The sequence below is a fragment of the Rhincodon typus genome, chromosome 31, assembly GCF_021869965.1.
Source record: "Rhincodon typus isolate 14 chromosome 31, sRhiTyp1.1, whole genome shotgun sequence".
NCBI lineage: Eukaryota > Metazoa > Chordata > Chondrichthyes > Orectolobiformes > Rhincodontidae > Rhincodon > Rhincodon typus.
This window is the reverse complement of record NC_063362.1, coordinates 19660356-19679430: the sequence shown is the minus strand read 5'-3', so window position 1 is coordinate 19679430 and position 19075 is coordinate 19660356. Positions and strand designations below refer to the sequence as shown.

Below are 19075 nucleotides of genomic sequence, written 5' to 3'. Positions count from 1 at the left end.
TGGCATCAATAACAGCATTGGAAAATTGTCCAGCATTAATGGTGGGCACATAACTAGGTGCCCAATATCTGCTGCATGATTTACAACAATATTTGGGACACTTGGTGATGTGCCATCCTGGTAAAAGCTCTTGGACGAATAGAAAGCATTTGTCTCTCCCCTCACCCAGATTGGACATAATCCAGAGTGCAACCTCCAGCTTGTTTCTCCTCCTCTCTAGCCCAGTGGCACATGAGGCAATGAAGTGGCTACAATGCAGAGGAGGACATTTAGCCTTTTGTGTCTGTGCCAGCCCGCTGCAGGAGTAACCCAGCTGATGCCACTCCCCGCTGTTTCCCCATAGCCCTGAAATTTTTTCCATTTGTGATAATGGTCTTAATTCTCTTTGAAGACCATGATTGAATTTGCCTCCACCACACACTCAGGCAGTGCATTCCATTTTCATAGCACTTGCTGCAAACAAAAGTTTTTCTTTCTAGATGTTGCCATTGTTTCTTTTGCCAATTATCTTAAATCCTTGATGCTTCCAACTCTGACCAACCTCACTCACTCTGTTCGGAAATGGAATATCTCCATCAAATCTGACTTTGGATATATGTATCAAATCTATCAGGTCAGTTGTAATGACCACCCCTTCAGCCTCATAGCAACTAAATAACTCTCAAGCAACATGGGTCAGGAATCAATCCTGGTCTCCTTTGACCTCCGTTGTCCAAAGGTGCAAAGCACTGAAAACCCTGCTCCATTAACCTGTCAGGGAATCTCTTGCCTTAATAAGTATATTGTTTCCTTAACCCACATGAGATAAGCTGGAATAACAACAGAAAGAGCTGCAAGTACTCAGCAGCGGCCAGCATCATCTGTGGAGGGAGAAATAAAGTTGCTGTTTCAAATATGACACTTCAGAAAACTGAGCTGGTGTCTTGTGACAGTTGTGGCATCATCAGTAGATGAGGTGAACAGTCTTTTTTATGGTTTTCATTCAGGTTAAGAAGGAATTCTATTCTTAATAACAAGTTACAGCATATTGTCTTGTTTTCTACTATGTGCACAATGTTTGCCCAGCTGCTGTGACTCACTCTTCCCATCTGAAAGGAAACCACAAGTTTCATACTTGGCACCTCCACAACTGGAATCAAAACCTGGCCACAAAGAATTATAGGTTTGCACCCATGTCCCGCTGCTCTGTAGCTTGTGGCAAGGCTTTTAAAGTGTCCGGGTGGAACTAATAGTCAAGGATAGCATTCAAATTCAAGTTGTTACCGCAACCAGCATTTAGACCCTTGGCTGTGCCGGCCCGAGAGCCTCACATTGCCAAAGGATTCGATGCCAAGGAAGGGAAGGAAGCGATAATCTAATGGAGCTCTCAGACAATTCATGAAGTTGAACCAAGTGATGGCAGCTCCGAACTTCTTCAATCCCTCGTGTGGGACGTGGGCCTCGTTGCAAAGTCAGCATTTGTTGCCCATCTTTAAATGCCCTACAACTGATTGGCTGTCAAGGTTAATTCAGAGGGCAGTTAAAAGGCAACCACATTACTGTGGGTCCAGAGTCACATGTAGGCCAGACCAGGTAAGGATGGCAGTTTTCTCCCCTAAAGGACATTAGTCAACCAGGTTGGTTTTTACAATCGACAATGGTTGCCATTACATCAGATTTTTGTTTTAAGGTCAGATACTTTGTTTTTTAAATTAATTTAAACCTTTGCGATCTGCCACAGAGTCCCCCTGAACATTAGTCTGCGGTTCTGGGTTACTGGTCCGGTGACATTACCATTACACTATCACCTTCCTATAGGTAGAAGTCACTGGACTGGAATGACAATCCAGGATGTGGAAGTAGGTTTGAGAGGAGACGCCTGAGGCACTGAATTTTCATAAAAATTTGGAAGCAGGATTTGTGCCAAAGCTCAGAAGGGTGCAAATCTTTTTTTTTAATATTAAACTGATTTCATCCAAAGTGGAGGATGTAAGCCAGGCAATTTTAAGAGAGTTGGTCTAGTCTCACTTGGAGCTAAATATAGGGTGAGGAGAGTGAAAGTTTTAACAACGTAGGCTAATTGGGGCGAGTCAGGAAGGATTTGTCAAAGGCGGTTTGTGAATTGAAGCTGATAGTAATGCAATGGATGTGTTTTCATAATGTATTTGATTTGTGTATGTATAACAATCATTTAGCCCCAAAACGTGATTGGGGCCTGAGAGTATCTGGGTGGGTAAATCTCAGTGGAAGATCAGAAAATGAGGGGAACTAGCTTATTCCTCCATTGAACCTTGCATTTATGATCCAGCCATTTTCTGATGGGGAATCAGTCAACAGACCAGCATATATAAAACAGAATTAAATTCATAAACTCTGTATTGAGGTATTTTTAATATTTTTCTACACACATTTGTTGTTTTATATTTTCATAAGTTATGCAAATACGTAGGTATTTGAGAGAAACTTCTGAACATTAATGCTCAGAGAGACTTAAGAATACTCACACAAGGAGTGTGGAAAGTTAACAAGCAGGCGATAGGAAGGCATATGGTATGGTTGCCTTTATTGCAAGGTGAAGTGAAGACAGGAATAATGAAGTCTTCCTACAATTGTACGGAGTTTTGTTGAGATGTTACCCAGATATTGAACCAGGCTTTGGTTTATATTTCAGGAAGGATATTGAATGTTCACTAAATTGGTTCCAGGGATGAAAGGATTACGTAAGAATATAAGAAGATAAGAAATAGGAGTAGACCATTCAGCCCCTTAATTCTGCCTACTATTCTATAAAGATTATGGCTGACCTGGCGCAGGCCTCAACTCCTGTTTTATGCCAGCTGCTCATATCCCTTGACTCTCAGATATTTTTTAAAAATCTATCTACCTCCCGCTATGTTGAGAGACTGAGTAAATTGGGCCTATACCCGCCGGAGTTTAGAAGAATGAGATGTGATTTCATTGAAACACACAAGATTCTGAAGGGATTCCACAGCTTGGGTACTGAGGGATTGTTGACCCCAGCTGCAGAATCTAGAACGCATGGGCATGGTCCCACGATAAGAGACTGGTTGTTCAGGACTGAGATGAAGAGAAAGTTCTTTGCTTGGAGAGTTTTGAGTCTTTGGAACCCTCTACCAGGGGTTCTAGAGTTGAATTTAAGGCTGCACCAGGTAGTCTTGGTCTCTCAGCAAATCACAGTGATCACTGAATGGAATCGGGGGCTATGTAGGCTACTGCAGCTCCTACTTCTTACGCTGTTGTATGCTCCTTTGGAGATGAGACGTAAAACCTGGCTTCCTTTTTCCCAGGTATGCCTTTCCCTTCTCTGGGACCTTCCCCCAGCTCTGGAACTCTGGACCCCACGGTCACTGATTTCCTTGGCCACTCGATTTACTGCAGGTCACAGGTCCTTTCCAACCAATAAAATGAAGAGGGAACATTGGAAAACAAGGTCACAGGGATAGGATTGGGGGGTGGTGGGTCTGGGTGAGCTGCTCTTCGGAGGGACCGTATGAACTTGAGGGGTCGAATGGCCTGCTTCTGTAAGAAAAAACAGTTCAATGAACTAAGTACAACAAAACCAAACCCACAAACCGTCTAAAACCAAACATAGTCAACAAATGTCGACAGTCACACCTTTTGGATCATTTACTTTTGGTTAGGTAGGGTTTTACTTCGATTCAATGATGGTATTTCTGTAGGACATTTGAGTTAAAGGAGGTTTTACCACGAACAGAACTTTGGAGTGTTTAATGAGCTTGTTGTGGCTGGTGATAATGCAACACTAGAGCAAAATGCCAACCCATCACACTCCCAGAGATGAGTAAAGGACAAGATCCAATCCTACCATTGCACCATTATAGTTATTTGTGTTTTGAAATTGCTAAATATCCCTTTCTGTTGTTGTGGCATCAAAATAATAACATTGGAAACCACTTTATAACATGGACATTGATGTGGTGAATGCCATACCTCTCCAGGATCAGGCAGGGGATCAAGCAAATCATGCAGTGCTTTAGTCACAACTCCTTCCTGGTCTTTTCAGGTAATTTTGTCCGACATTCATAGTTCAGTATTTTTGCTTATCTTCTCAGAGGCAGCAGAGAGACGGGCAGCTGTTCTGACAGAGATCCATCCTAGTTTCAGTCCACCACCTCCTCTCCCGTTTGAAGACATCCATCCATACAAAAGAGTAGAGGAAGCTTTTCACTGCAAACTGAAGGGGATAGTTATTGTGGACAAGAGGACCCTCTTAGAGCTTCAGAACTTCCAGGCGGTAAGAAAGCTTAAAGCCAATTATTTAGATATTGCTTAGAAGAATTGAAACTTGGAGCAGGCGTAGGCCATTCAGCCCTTCGAGCTGGCTCTACCATTCAGTATAACCCTTCATCTCAATGCCATATTCCGACTTTCTCCCCATAGTCCTTGATGCCTTTATAATCTAAAAATGTATCTATCTCTCTAATGAATATATTGAGTGACTAGGCCTCCTTGACTTGCTGTGGTAGAGAATTCTGCAGTTTCAGTACCCTTTGAGTGAAGAATTGTTTTCCTTGCCTCAGTCCTAAATGGCCAACCCTGAATGCTAAGACCCTGTCCCCTGGTCCTAGACTTCCCAATCAAGGAAAAGATCCAGCCTATATCTAGTCTGCCCTGCCCTTTTAGAATTTTATATTTCAATACATTTATATCTTGGAATCAAAGAACTAAATGTTCTAGATGCAAGAAAGTACAAATAAAATCCCATGGACCAAGAAACTATTCAGATATATACATATAATTATTAATTGGGTAAGAAAACACAATCTTACCCTTAAACAAAACAGCAATATGCTAAATTGGTGAGTTGACAGAAGGATGATGATGTAGTGATGCAATCACCAGACTATCCAATGCGGTGAGGGAGGGGTTGATGATGGGATTTGAATTGAATTTCACAATCTGGAATTGAAAGCTAGTCTCAGTGAACAGCTATCATTTGTTGCTCTTAAAACCCATCTGCTTTACAAGTGTCCTTCAGGGAAGGCAGTCTACGAGCCTGGGCTATGTGTGGCGTTTTGGGAAAGAGTTGAAACAGAATTTGAACTACTGCATAGGGAATTGAAAAAGTCTTTGCTGAAGAGATATAGGTATTGTGAAATTAAGGGATTAAAGCAATAATCTGAGCTATTCCCATGGCAATGAATGAAGTTAATGTCAGGGCATTCATATTGTTACATGGAAAAGGATTTCGCTGTGTTCATGTAATCAGGTTCGTTGCTTGGCTAACTTGTTATCACTTGGAGAAGTCTTCACATTAAAGAGGAACTTTTGTAATCTAAATCAAAGTGAATTCTAAGTATGCAGTGGAGGATTAAATGGTTTCACGTTTTGAAGTTGTTAATGAGCAGATTATGAAATAAAATGGTATGATAATAACTGGGTTTCACTCGATCATATTGCACTTCATTGTGAAAGGCAACTCAATTACACTGTGTTGGTCAAGGTAATGGGATCTGCTGGAAGTCTGGTATGAACCTGCCTTCTATTGTCCCCAGGGGTTGACATGCTGATCTCCAGCCGTTAGTAAATAGTACAGAAATGTGTCAAAGCAATTACGATGCCGAGAAAATTATACCATTCTGATGCTAGGCACATGTAATGTAATATGAGTTTTGTAAAGTAATGTATAATTTTCTACCCACTCTCCAATTGGATGCTTAGAAAGACACTGCAAGCTTGACCAAACAAGAATAAACACATTGTTAAGCAGTATGCTTTCAGTACCAGTAATGATTTTGATTAATAAAAACCAAAAGAACTGCGGATGCTGTAAATCAGAAACAAAAACAGAGATTGCTGAAAAAGCTCAGTAGGTCTGGCAGCATTTGTGGAGAGAAATCAGAGTTAACGACTCGATCCAAAGTGTTCACTCTGATTTCTCGGCACAGATGTTGCCAGATCTGCTGAGCTTTTCCAGCAATTAATGATTTTGATAAGTCTTATTTGTACTGTACGTTGTTAGAATTAGGGCAACAAGGCAGATTTTTCTTCTTTTACATTTAATTATTCCACTAAGTCCATTGCCAGTGCAATTTGGCACAGTTGGCTTGATGGCAGCAGGACAGGCTTGGTTGAAGGATCAAGCGTGTTGTCTTGAGCCAGTGCAGTATGTGGCATTCCCATCGTGCGATATCCACTGCCATGGGGCTGCTACTCAGTACTTCCATTGGTCTGCAGTGATAGCAGACTCCAGAAGATCCGTGATGTACTCAGGTCTCTAGTCATATGGTTCACACATCCTGTTCAAGACAAAAGAGATGCCCAGAGTGGTGCCAGTATGAGTATCCGTTCGAGATACCACTACTGCTTCCAGAGACTGCTACAAGGAACTGCCTAATGGCAGTTTTCCACTGAGGAAGTTTCCACTTATTGGTCGACTTCAGGGCAATATCATGTGTAGAAGTGAATGCAAGTTGTTAGGGGACCCCCTGCAACAAGTTGCGGAAGCTCCCTGGTCGGACAGCTGTGCATTTACCAATGGTTAGCCCACAGAAAGGCTGAACATCCCAAACACGCATTTGTGAAATCCTTCAGTAGAAATAGAGTGTGAGATTGGCTTCGAGCGAACTGTGTCTTGGGCTGCCCTGTATATCTGTGTCCTGTTCACTTATGGTGAGTGCATCACCCATTAATGATAGCATGTGGGCTGAGATACATTGTTCTGGAAGTGCTGGAATGGGTGTTGGTCCATTATTTTTGGAGATTTCTTTCCCTTGCACAGGGCAGATGTACAATTGTTAGCACATGAAGCTAAAGGGAAGCAATAGCAGATGAGCGGCAGGTCAGTGTAGCAACAGGTTGTCACATGGTCTGTTTGGTAGCTTGAGAAGGGAGAAAAGATAACGGAAGTAATCAAACACTTGTAGATCTACTACCAGCAAATCGCTGAGTCTTCCATCTGCATTTTTTAGCCCTGGCCGTTCGTCCAGCAGTGGTAGGGCTTGGATGTTACCTCCATTTCTGTAGGAAAAGCTGAACACAACAGTGGAAAGAGTAGGAGTAAGTTAGCTTGTAGCTCTCTAAAGGGTAGTGCAGAGCTGTGAGGCAGCTTTTGATGATGTGCTCACGAGGAGGGGCTTAGCAGGGAGCTGCGCAGAAGTAAAACCTTTCAGTGCGAAAGCAGTTAGCAAAGCTGTACACTCTAGTCACAATCAGGTCACAGCAGAACACAGAGCACGGAAGGGCCTGGTGAATGTGTGATTGTAGGCAGAGGGAAGTGATTACATTATCACATTGTGATCGGAAAAGATGCTTGTGGAGGAGCAAAAGAATTGGGAGAGCTTGGGGGTAAATAATAGTGTTTCATTCAAGAACTAGACTAATAAAGGGAAAACTAATTTTGAATATTTGTCTGAGTACTGTTAATAGATTGTTACACCCAACATTTATAGATGACACCTAATGTTTAAACCCAATGTTTATAGAGAGCAATACGGTGGCTCAGTGGCTACCATTGCTGCCTCACAGTACCAGGCACCTGGGTTCAATTCCACCTGCGGGCGACTGTCTATGTGGAGTTTGCACATTCTCCCCGTGTCTGCGTGGATTTCCTCTGGGTGCTCTGGTTTCCTCCCACAGCCCAGGGATTTGCAGGTTAGCTGGATTGGTCATGCTAAATTGCCTATAATGTCCAGGGATGTGTAGGTTAGCTGGAATAGCCATGGGAAATGCAGAGTTATAGGGTAGGGATGTGGGTCTGGGGTGCGATCCTCTTCAGCAGGTCGATATGGACTCAATGGGCTGAATAGCCTGCTTCCACACTGTAGGGAATTCTTTGTAGCTGGATTTTCCGTAGATGCAGGGGCCTTCCACACCTTTCTTAACAGGAAGGAAATTTTGTCTATTAATCTGCAGTAGGCCCACGATGGGAAATAATACATTTTAGCTTCAGGCTGCATCTACACAGCCACTTCATTCTTCAGCTTTCAGCTGTAGGCACATTGTGAAGCAAAGTGCGATAGGACATGTTGACTTTTTGACTATGCTCAGCAGTTGTGATGGAGTGAAACGTCCCTGGAATTGAATTGCAGTGGCAGAAACCAGGCGGAACTAGAATATACAAACATCGCAAGTTGTTATGGAACAGATATGTTGCATTTGTTTAGGAACAGCCCTCCTGTATCATCTCACTGTGGAGTCTCAGTCATGAAGGAAATGAGCTGATTAAGGAGAATGCACTACCAGAAACTAGAGAGAGAGAGATGCCAACCAATGAACAACTGTTTTCAATAAGTTTTATTCAGGGCCAATGTCTGAGATTTCTAACGCCATTGCTCAGAAGGAAGAAGCAATAAAAATGAACCATTAATACTTGGAATGCAATAAAAACAAATTGCTGGAAAAGCTCAGTAGGTCTGTCAGCATCTGTGAAGAGAAGTCAGAGTTAACGTTTCAGGTCAAATGACCCTTCCTCAGAACTCGACCTGAAACGTTAACTCTGATTTCCCTCCACAGATGCTGCCAGACCTGCTGAACTTTTCCAGCAATTTCTGTTTATGTTTCTGATTTACAGCATCCACAGTTCTTTCAGTTTTTATTTAATACTTGGAATGTATTGGTCACACTGGGCATCCATCTTGAAGTATACATCATGAGTCATTTCAATTTGTCTCATTCTTGGGATAAAAAACATGCATGGACAGTAAGTAGCAGGTCTAAATAAGGATCAGGAATTGGCACAGGCTTGATTGGCCAAAGGGCCTCTTTCTGCGCTATATTTTATTGTCTTCACCAGTTTTACTGTTTTTTTTCCCCTTTAGTGTTGTTGATATGTGTTGTTAGCCAGACCTGTGTTGGGTAAACCACTCCCTAAAAGAGTTAATGATGAAAAATTGAGATCCACAAAGTTGGACAGATAATAGCACAGGCGCAAGTGATTATCAGCAATTTCCCATTTTGCTGGTAACGGAATTTTAAAGGGACTTATTTCAAGTTACTGCCTTCTCTAACTCTTATGCCACAATCCTTACTTAGTCGTGCTCCTAAAATAAAGTAAAAGCTTGCATTTACAAAGGACCTTTAACAGCCATTGAAATGTTAGACCGTTGAAGGACTCTTGAAGTTGGAAATACAGTAGTTAGTTCCTGCGCAACAAGATCCCACACACACCATTGTGATAATGACCACCCATTTCCTCTGATGGAGAGTTAAACATCAGACAGGCCACCAGGGAGAATTCCCATGTGCTTCCTCTGTGCATGCATTTAAGGTGAGGGTGGAAAGCTCAAAGGAAATATGAGGGGCAAATCTTTTATACAAAGAGTATTAGGAGTCTGGAAAGCGCTGCCAGGGGTGGTGGTGGTGGAGACAAATACAATAGGGACTTTGAAGGGACTCTTAGAAAATGTGCAAGGAATGGAGGGATATGGACCAAGGGTGGGCAGAAGGGATTAGTTTAATTTGGTGTCATGTTTGGCACAACATCATAGGCCGAAGTGCCCATTCCTGTGCTGTACTGTTCTATACAATGCCATGGGAAATTTTTCAACTACTTGACAGGGGCCTTAGTTCAATATCTCGTTGAAAAGCCAACTCCTCCAGAGCTGCAGCATTCCCTCAGTACTGCACTGGGGTAACAGCCTTGATCTTTGTGCTCAGGCCCTGGAATGGGAGGTGAATCCAGGACTTTGTGACTCAGAGGCAAGAACACTACCAGCTGAATCACAGCAGGCACACAGCAAACCGACCTCTTGAAATTTTCTAGATTGTCATAAAGTTGAGCAATGGCTTGCTGGAGCTTTACAACATTGTCCAGTCTTTGTTTGGCCTGATCTAAGCTTTTCTCCTGGTGCATTATCTCCCTCACTAAAGCACGTTGAAAATTAGTGTGCTCACTTTTTGAACCACCTATTTCAGAAGTTGGAAAATATTGTGCAGCATTTGCACTGTCAGGTGTTGAGGTCCTCTGCTGGGAAATGACCTTTTATATTTTCTGGCCTATGCAGGGTTAGGGTAGAGTTAATCCTAAAATGGCTGCGTTAGCCGCAGCTCATCTGGCTGTCAGATGTTTGTGAAACTGGTTCAATTGTTAATTGAAAAAGGAAGACCACAGTTTGGAGATGTAAACAACAATTCATTCTGTGAATGATTCACGTTGGAACCAAGGCTGACAGAGAAAATTAAACTATCCTGCAAACTTCAGGGAAAAGCCAGTAATTTGTAACTGCATTGAGTTGAATGGTGAACCGTAAGCAAATCAAAGACATTAAAGCACTTTGCAAAGAGACTGCAAGAGGGAAGAGAGTGGTCACACAAAATTGACGTTTGACCTCATTCTGCCTTGAATGGGAGCATGAGCTAATGCTAACCTGAGAAGGTGATGGTGATGAAGGGTGACTTCCTACATTCACAGCTTATATAATGGTGAGTGGCTTCAAAAGACCTGTGTTATTTGACAGAAGATGGTACTACTGGGCAGTGCTTGCCACTGCTGCCTCACTGTGCCAGGGACCCAAGTTCGACTCTGGCCTTGGGCAACTGTGTGTGTGTGGAGTTTACACATTCTCCCGGTGTCTGCGTGGGTTTCCTCCGGGTGCTCTGGTTTCCTCCCACAGTCCAAAGATGTGCAGGTTAGATGGATTGGCCATGCTAAATTGCCCGTAGTGCTCAGGGATGTGCAGGCTGAGTGGGTTAACTACAATAAATGTGGGATTGCAGGGATAGGGTGAGATGCTGTTCGGAGGGTTGGTGAAAACTTGATGGGCCGAATGCCTTCCATCTGCACTGCAGTGATTCTATGAAGTCAGAACTCAGATTCAAAACTGGTTTGATAAGTCCTGCACTTTTAATTATTTAATATAGCAGTCATTCACTAAAACATAGTCAATTAAGGCTGCAGATTTCCTTTAACAATAAAGAAAATCTTAATCACATAAAAGAAAAAAAACCCTGCTTTCTAAATATAGAACACAATTGGAACAATCTTAAAACACAGAGCAAAACAAAGTCTCATCTATTTACCATCAGCCACAGTGTTCCAAATTGAGATATTCTTCTTATTCTTCTATATCTAATCTTTAGGTTCGACTTCACTGTCTCTTCCCGATTCTATCCTGTGAGCTGTGAAATCCTCATATGAATACTCATGAAACTTAAAGATTAAATTTGTAACCAAACGCATCTGGTCTGGGAGTTTCACAAGCTAAACGTTTGTTCTAAGGTGATTAAGCTTTCTGAGAATTGTCCTTCTTTCTAGGAGGGAACATTATTTGCTTTTGACCCACTTAGGTCACCTCCAAAACTGCCCTAAAAGCTTTCATTTCTGGTCATCTCTGGGTTTTCTAAACTAAAATCAATCCTTGATTATTCCAAACCCACAGCAAGCTAATGTTTTCTCCCTGTCATAAACACCACAGTATAAATAAAGAATTTTCCCAAAAAACTCCTAGAGTCTTGCAATCACCTGCTCTTTAACATGCCACAGTTCCAGAAGGACTATCTGGCCTTTTTATTTTTAAAACCCTGTCTGCACCCATATGCCACTAGTTTGAAATCTGTATGCTAAAATATGCTATTTATATATAAATCATACAATTTTCATCATACCTGATAATGTAGTACCATGGGTATGTTAATTATGATTTCTGTATACAGTTTACTTGTTAACAACAATGTAAATAAATATGGTAATTTATATTGGAGGTGAAAATGACCTGATGAGAGATGTATTGACAACGTCAGTGGTTATCATAAAAACCCAGCCTGGTTTCTGGACATTAAAATACCATTGGCACCGTCAAGGTGTCTAGATTTCCTGCCCTTTAAGTTAGAAAAAAGTACTTACTAATTTACACTATTTTATGATATAAACCTGAGGGTAAGCATGATCATTTATGCTGTATGACTGATTTCACAAACTAACATTATCACAATGTGGTCTCTGTCAGTTCACCATTTGATTTGTAGCTCCAAATCATTATTATATCTTTAATGTGGGGCTATGAATACAAATGTTTTTTTTTAAATAATGCTATTAAGTACCTCATTGAGGTGTTGACTTTTATAAAAGATCAAGTAGTTGAAGGAGTTTTAATGTAGTGAATGTTTTTGTATTAAAATAATGGGTACTGTAGTAGACATTTAAACTTTATTTATTATGTCTTTTATGGCTCCTGAGATCTGCCCATTCTGGAGATTGGCTGAGTTTTCATGGAGATTATAAGGGCAAAAGGTGGTAGTTGGAGGGCATGAGTTGGAATAAGTTGGCATATCAGCTGTCAAGAGGCAAATGGGGTGGCTATAGTGAATTAAGTTGGCATGGAAGCCAGAGAGGCTGTGGGAGATAAATAGAGAGCAATAGATCGGCATGAAGGTATGAGGGGCCATCGTGGGTAGATGGAAGCATAAGGTGACAGGAAAAGTCAGAATCATGCCCTTTGCTGCGGCATCTTCTGATAAATTGATCAATAGGCTCTTGGGGGTGCTGTTTGTATGATGTGAGTTGGAGTCAGTTAATCCTAAAATTAATGATTACTTCAAGCTGCTCTTAAAGATATTTATAGATCATTTCTGGATCTTTCTGAACATCCATGGAAAGACCAGATATGCTGATTAAGTGAAAACCCTCCATGCCAAGCAAGAACTTCAGAGCTCTTTTCTTGATCTGCCTTTGCTCGATCTCTAAATTAGAAATGCATATATTGTTTGAAAAATTGTAATTTAGTCAAAGTAGTGCAGGATACTGTTCAGTTCATTTTGAAGTTTCTGTTATCCATGATTCTGCCTTACAAGCATTGTGCTGCCCTCCTTGAGCTATATGTCCCTGACTTTATTACCAGTGTAAACAAAAACCGTGGTTCTTCTGGATTTGGTCCTTTTATAAGTTTTGCTTTAAGATCTGTAGGCTTGTTGTTGGAGATTGGAATGCTTGTAGTTACAGGCTTCTGCCTGTAGGTGGCAATTGCACCAAATAAGGAGTAATGACATCGCATGGACTTTTACTATTTTTGTGCCAACTTGGAGAGAGAAAATGGCAGAATTGATTGAGGTCTGGACAGAAGTAAGAATCATAGAAAACCACATTTTTAATGTTTTAAAGCTGTATTTTCTTTTCATGGAGCCTTGGAGCTGTGTTCCAGGACCATTTAACTGCTGCTTTTTGTTAAATCAGACCAGCAGTACCTTGTGTTTAGATCTGTCATGAGAGAGAGAAAGCTAGAGCATCAAATACATCTGCAGCCTTGTAACTTTAGTCTTATTTTCACATAGCACTCTTAGAAATTTATTGTATCTTGAAAGAACTTATATTATAATCAAAAAAGAAATTAGCTCTGTCCTCTCGGTCAGTGCCCTATCTACAGACATATGCAGATATTCGTACTCACAGAAACTAATGCTGTTGATTGTCCAAGTTCTCTGATTTCAGTTGTCCCGTTGGCCTTCAATTAGTTTTTTCAATATCTACCACAAAGATATTAGAGTCTACGTTATAAATGGCCACTGCTGCTAACCATGATGTGATTTTGTCTCCAACATGATATTTTACTCAATGCAGTGATACTGATATAATTTCCTATTACGTAAGCTTGGTGTGCATATTGTGGTATTGACAAATCAAACAGACATTTATTGGAGCTAATAGACATCACATTCACAGGCACACAAGTGTCTGGGCTAGCTATAAACTGTTAGATTACAATGGAACATTATGCTTCCAGTAGCATGTTCAAGTCACCCCAGGTGGAATATGAAAGTTTTATATTCCTCAGCTCACATGCCATGATACATTGATGATATCATGAGGCAGTCTTTTAAAAATATACTGATGGTGAGATGTAAACAATAGTGGGTTTGGAAGGTACTGTCACAGGAGCCTTGGTGAGTTATTGCGGTGTATATTGTAAATGGTACACATTGTTGCCTGAATGGGATGCCAGTCATGCAGACTAATTTGTCCTTGATGTTGAGCTTCTTGAGAGTTCCTCATCTGGCAAAGTAGAGAGGTGTTTATCACACTCCTGTCTTGCTCCTTGTAAATGGTGGTCTGGCTTTTGGGGGTCAGGAGGTGAGTTACTCACGACACAACTCCCAGCCTGCAATTTGGCCTTGTAGCTGCAACATTTAAATGGGCGGTCCAGTGCTTGTGTAAAACAAGAAAATATTAAATGTAAAATATTGTTATATTTTGATGCAGTTACAGATGGATGAAAAATGTATTTGTGCTTAACTGCAAATATCAAACAAAGTAGAGCAAAGCTTAGAAATTACTGTTGGCAAAATTAGAAGCTACTTAATAATTTCTTATGACATTCTTTTACCAGCCACAATAGAGCCACTAACCTATTTTCAAATAAATCTCATTAAAATACCAGACATCAGAAGGTGCCAAGCATTTGCTGCTATTTCAGTGTACGCACTGTGATTTAGAGCCAATGATTTTTTGCATTGGTTTCATTTAACATCCTTACAAAAACATGTTTGTTTTACTATAGCCACTTGCAAAAGGTGCATTCCTGAGAGGATCTGGAATGAATGTGTCGACTGGGAGATTTACAGCACCAATAACCGGCATCTACCAGTTTTCTGCCAATGTACACATCGGTAAGTGGCCACTCAGAGCTCGATATTTTCAGATTGGATGTGTATTTAATAGGGAAACAGAAATATAGTTGCCTTAAATAGTGACAGCAGTGACTCTGCTTTAAGAGTAATCCATTTGAAAGTGACATGATTCAGGAAATTCTGAAGATGCCGTATATTAGTACTTGGTTCTTTGTTGATTATGTCTGAACCATTATCAAGTGGAGCTTTTGAAAAGCTTGATTCAACAAATTGGACCAGAGTAAAGAATTAAAGCCAGATATTACTGCTAACTGATAAAATTCTGCCAATTTGCTGTATAGAATACAGGTCAAAATACCATCTAATTTAACCCTGATAAAGAGATAAACAGTTTGCCAGGAAATGTATGATACCATCAGAATTTTCAGGGCTGTTGATGCTTTCAGAGAGGAGGCCATGTGATGGAGCGGGTAATGTCCCTGCCTCTGAGCCAGAAGCTTTGGGTCCAAATCCCATTCCAGGACTTGATGGCCAAGGAATGTGAGTCCATAATCACAGCCAATGTGTATCAATCTGTCAAACCTTGGAACACACTCCACAGGAAGATGGGAAGAGCAAGTGAGATTCCAGGTCAGCCATGTGATGGAATGAAAACTCTATCAGCACTAAGCAGAGCTCCAGTGAACAGCAAGCCTGGAAAAGTCTACATTGTGACAACACTGCAGACCCTTGGGTATGGACCCTGCTTGGCCAGGATGAGTTTGGGACCTGTCTCCTTCCCCTACCCATGGTGGAGGTCACGGTGTTGTGGCTCAGATCTGCTTTTGGGCAGGAAAATGACAAAAGGCGAAGAAGAATTCTCTCCCCGGTCACCAGAGCTTCATTTAGGGGTTAAATTACATTGGGCATTCTCTACTGATCGCAGCAAGGCAGTTAGAAGGAAGATGGATTGTTCTCTGAGTGCAGCAGTAATATTAAAGAGGGCTGTTAAAGCCCCATGAGAGAGAAAAGAGATCTGTGAACTACAAAGGAAACAGAATCCCTACCAGTGTGGAAGCAGGCCATTCAGCCATTGAGTCACACCAACCCTTCAAAGAATAGCCCACCCAGACCCATACCCCTATCTCTGCATTTCCCATGGCTAATCTACTTAACCTGCACATCTTTGGACTATGGGAGGAAACCAGAGCACCCAGAGGAAACCTGGGAAGACACAGGGAGAATGTGCAAACTCCATGCAGATAGTTACCCGAGGTGCAATTGAACCCTAGGTCCCTGGTGCTGTGAGGCAGCAGCGCTAACCACTGAGCCACCGTGCCACCCAAATAGGAGGAAGGTTTTCCTGTGGACAGCTTCTGAGGAAACAATGGCAATTCCCAAAATCTGACAATGCGTGCTAAAAATTGATGATCAATACTGATTGATATTGGCTTAGTCAAAGGTGCCATTCCCTGGGAAAGAATGAATCCTACTGCACTGGGGCAAGAAGCTTACAAGCATCCCTGGAGGAACTGGTTAAAGCTCAACATCATGGTACTGAATAGAGTTGTAGTGAAAGCAAGTGTCAGTACGAAGCTAGATGGTGGGCAAAAGAAGGAGGGTGCTTGTTCACTTTTTCAGTTGGGATGGATCAGAGTTGGGGGCAGGTCTGGCACTGCAATGGAGAAGAAGTACAAATGATCGATGAGCAAACCAGGTGACTAACTTCAACAAGCTGCCAGGAGTGGGGTGGGATTTGTTCTTGTTTCTCCTCACCTGAAAAAGTGCTTGGGTGCTAAACCAACAGAACAATATAACATTACGTAATGTATGAATTCTCTGAGTGGGTCCTTAAAGAAGAGGCTACCAAATATTAGACATATTGTATTTCCCAGATTTACTGACAACTGGTCTTCTCCAGTCAGCATCATTGTCACATCCTCTTCAGTAGGCCTCACATCCTGCACAATGGGAACCTTTACCTGTCCTGTCAAAGACACCTCTACACTTACACCTAACATAAACTGAAGCATTGAACACTGTTGTTCATTTCCTACAAGGCAAAAGGCTCCAATAGACTTCTTACAAATCCCTGGATCTCTTCTGACTGCCAACTGACAGAGAAAATCATTTAAAGTTCTTTGGGCTGTATCTCCCCACAACATCATTAAGCAGTAGGCTCAGTGGCAGTTTGAATAGTTTGAAATTCCCAAAATCATAAAGTCATTTTTTTTATCCACTGATGTGTTTAACTCCCACTTGCAAAACCTGATGTAGGATAAGATAGATCATTACCAAACAATACTTACTGTTAACTTATCTGGCCATGTTGTTGAACACTCAGGTAGATTATGATACTACGATAGTTGTAATCTTTCAAAAGATCAGAGTAGAATCTAGCTGTCAGAGAGATCTATGGCATGAAGAGTTGAAGTAATCGGCCAGGAAGCATCAAAACAAACTCAGATGTTGTCTGACAATTTACTGGAATTCTCTGAGGATGGTGGGCCTTGCTGTCAACTATTTCTATGTTACAAACATTTCACGTTGTGACAATGATGATTGCAGTGTGAGAATAAAGGTGTGTCAAGAGACTAAAGTGGATTGAGAAGTGGCTACAGGACATAAGGTTGGCTATGGAACTCTTGTGGCATAGTGGTGGGGTCCCTATCTCTCGGCACGAAAGTTCCAGTTCAAGTCCCAAATGTGCTGGAAATGTGTCACAAAATGTCTAACCGTATCAATTTCAAAATACTTTAAGGGCAAGTGGTAGCATAATTGTAACGCCAATAATCCAATGTTCTGGGGACATGGGCTTGAATCCCACCATGGCAGATGATGAAACTTGTTTATAGGGCACCTCATGGCACAGTGGTAGGGTGTTTCTACCTCTGATCCAGGAGGCCCATGTTCACATCCCAGCTGCTCTTGATGCACGTAATCAGATAGATTAACATAACCAGAAGGATGGTTGTGAAAGGAGCTGCAGTGATGAGCAGGGGTCACTAGGACAGTTGTCTGAGAATGTCATAACCTGATTGGGAACTGCTTGGAGAGAAAAATACATATCTTTTTAACAAGTTTGTAGTTGACATGAAATGGGTTTGGGTAGATTCAAACAACTGGGAACAAGCAAACCAATTGCAAAAGAATCTTGGGCCCTTAAGCTGATAATGGTAAAATGTTGAGAATTGCAAGGGAGAGAGAATAAACAGGAGCAATCAAACCTAACCAGCTTGACAGCTGCCCAAGGGTAACCCCCGATAAAGGGATAGCTCATTGCGTGGCTTCACATGAGGCAGCAGTGAGGAAAACCAACCATGCCTTGAGATTTATAGTCAGCGGGATAGAATACATATCCTAAATGGTCAGAGAGTATAGAATCACATTTGAAGTTTTGTGAAAAAGTCCTCCTCTGTGTTCACGACAACAAAGAGATTCAGGATTGGATGCAGAGCAGAACACGGCAACAAACTTGAACCTTCACGTCACATATCTGCATGATGTGAAGAGATTTCAGAACTCGGAAAGAAAAGACTCACCAGTGGTATACAGGGATGAACTTCCTCTGCCTGTAGCTTTGAGAATAATGGGATGCTTTTCATTCTCTGCATGCTTAATTGTCCAACTGGGAATGGCAGACAAATGTTAAGAGTTATAACGTATGAAGGGAGATATGCATTGATTCATAAACACATGTAATAGGCTACCCAGAGAGGCAGCATCATTGAATGCTCTCTGGAAACTTGACTCTCAAACTGCTTAATGCTTTATCTTTGAGGGGTCAATGCTCATGGTGCAGTTGTCTGCCTGTTGTTTCATGAAGGCTGCTAGAACTGGTGCCACTGTCTGTAGGGGTAGTAGGAACTGCCGATGCTGGAGAATCTGAGATAACAAGGTGTAGAGATGGATGAACACAGCAGGCCAAGCAGCATCAGAGGAGCAGGAAAGCTGACGTTTCGGGTCTGGACCCTTCTTCAGAAAAAAATCTGATCTGATGCTTGTATCATTCACATAATTGTATGCAAAGGGTTCCCACGGCAACTTCTAAGATTTACACATCCCCCCCAGGTGCTGCAACTGCACATTGGGCCATTTCTGAGTTAATTCTCCTTCTCTGTCTCTGCCAGTAAATAAAACCTGCCTTCACTCTTTGGCAAATGCTTCCTCTTCTGGGGAGGTAGAAGTGGGGAGAGAGAAAAACACTTTCAAACCTGTCGCCTAACAATACACAGGAATTAAATCGCACTCCTTGGAGGGCAATCTGTGCTGAAGCAACTGTGTGTGATAAAACTCTCTGTGTTTCTCACAACTCTTTTACAATTAATTAACGGAACAGAATTGATTAAGTGCAGATGATGAGAAGCAGCTTATACCACTTAATAAGGAGACTTAATGACATTTGTTGGAATCTGGCATTCCTAACCAACAACTTGCTCACACAAGAAGGCACCTATTTGATGTTAATACATACCTTGTTAGCTTCTCTCTGGTCCCCTCATGGTGTAATAAAGGCCCAGGTTTCTGCAGTCACTGGTCTGGATCAATGCATTCAGGAGGCCTGTCTCCAGCACTA

At 41.7% G+C, this 19075-nt stretch overlaps 1 protein-coding gene across 4 annotated transcripts in view; it reads left to right on the top strand.

Annotated features, from left to right (window-relative positions):
- c1qtnf12 (C1q and TNF related 12) overlaps positions 1-19075 on the top strand; it is a 73064-nt gene that overhangs the window by 34122 nt on the left and 19867 nt on the right. For all 4 annotated transcript variants that reach the window (XM_048615127.1, XM_048615126.1, XM_048615125.1 and 1 more), the window contains 2 exons: positions 4074-4255; positions 14451-14559. In XM_048615127.1, coding sequence (XP_048471084.1) covers positions 4074-4255; positions 14451-14559 — 291 coding nt within the window. The remainder of the gene's footprint in view (positions 1-4073; positions 4256-14450; positions 14560-19075) is intronic.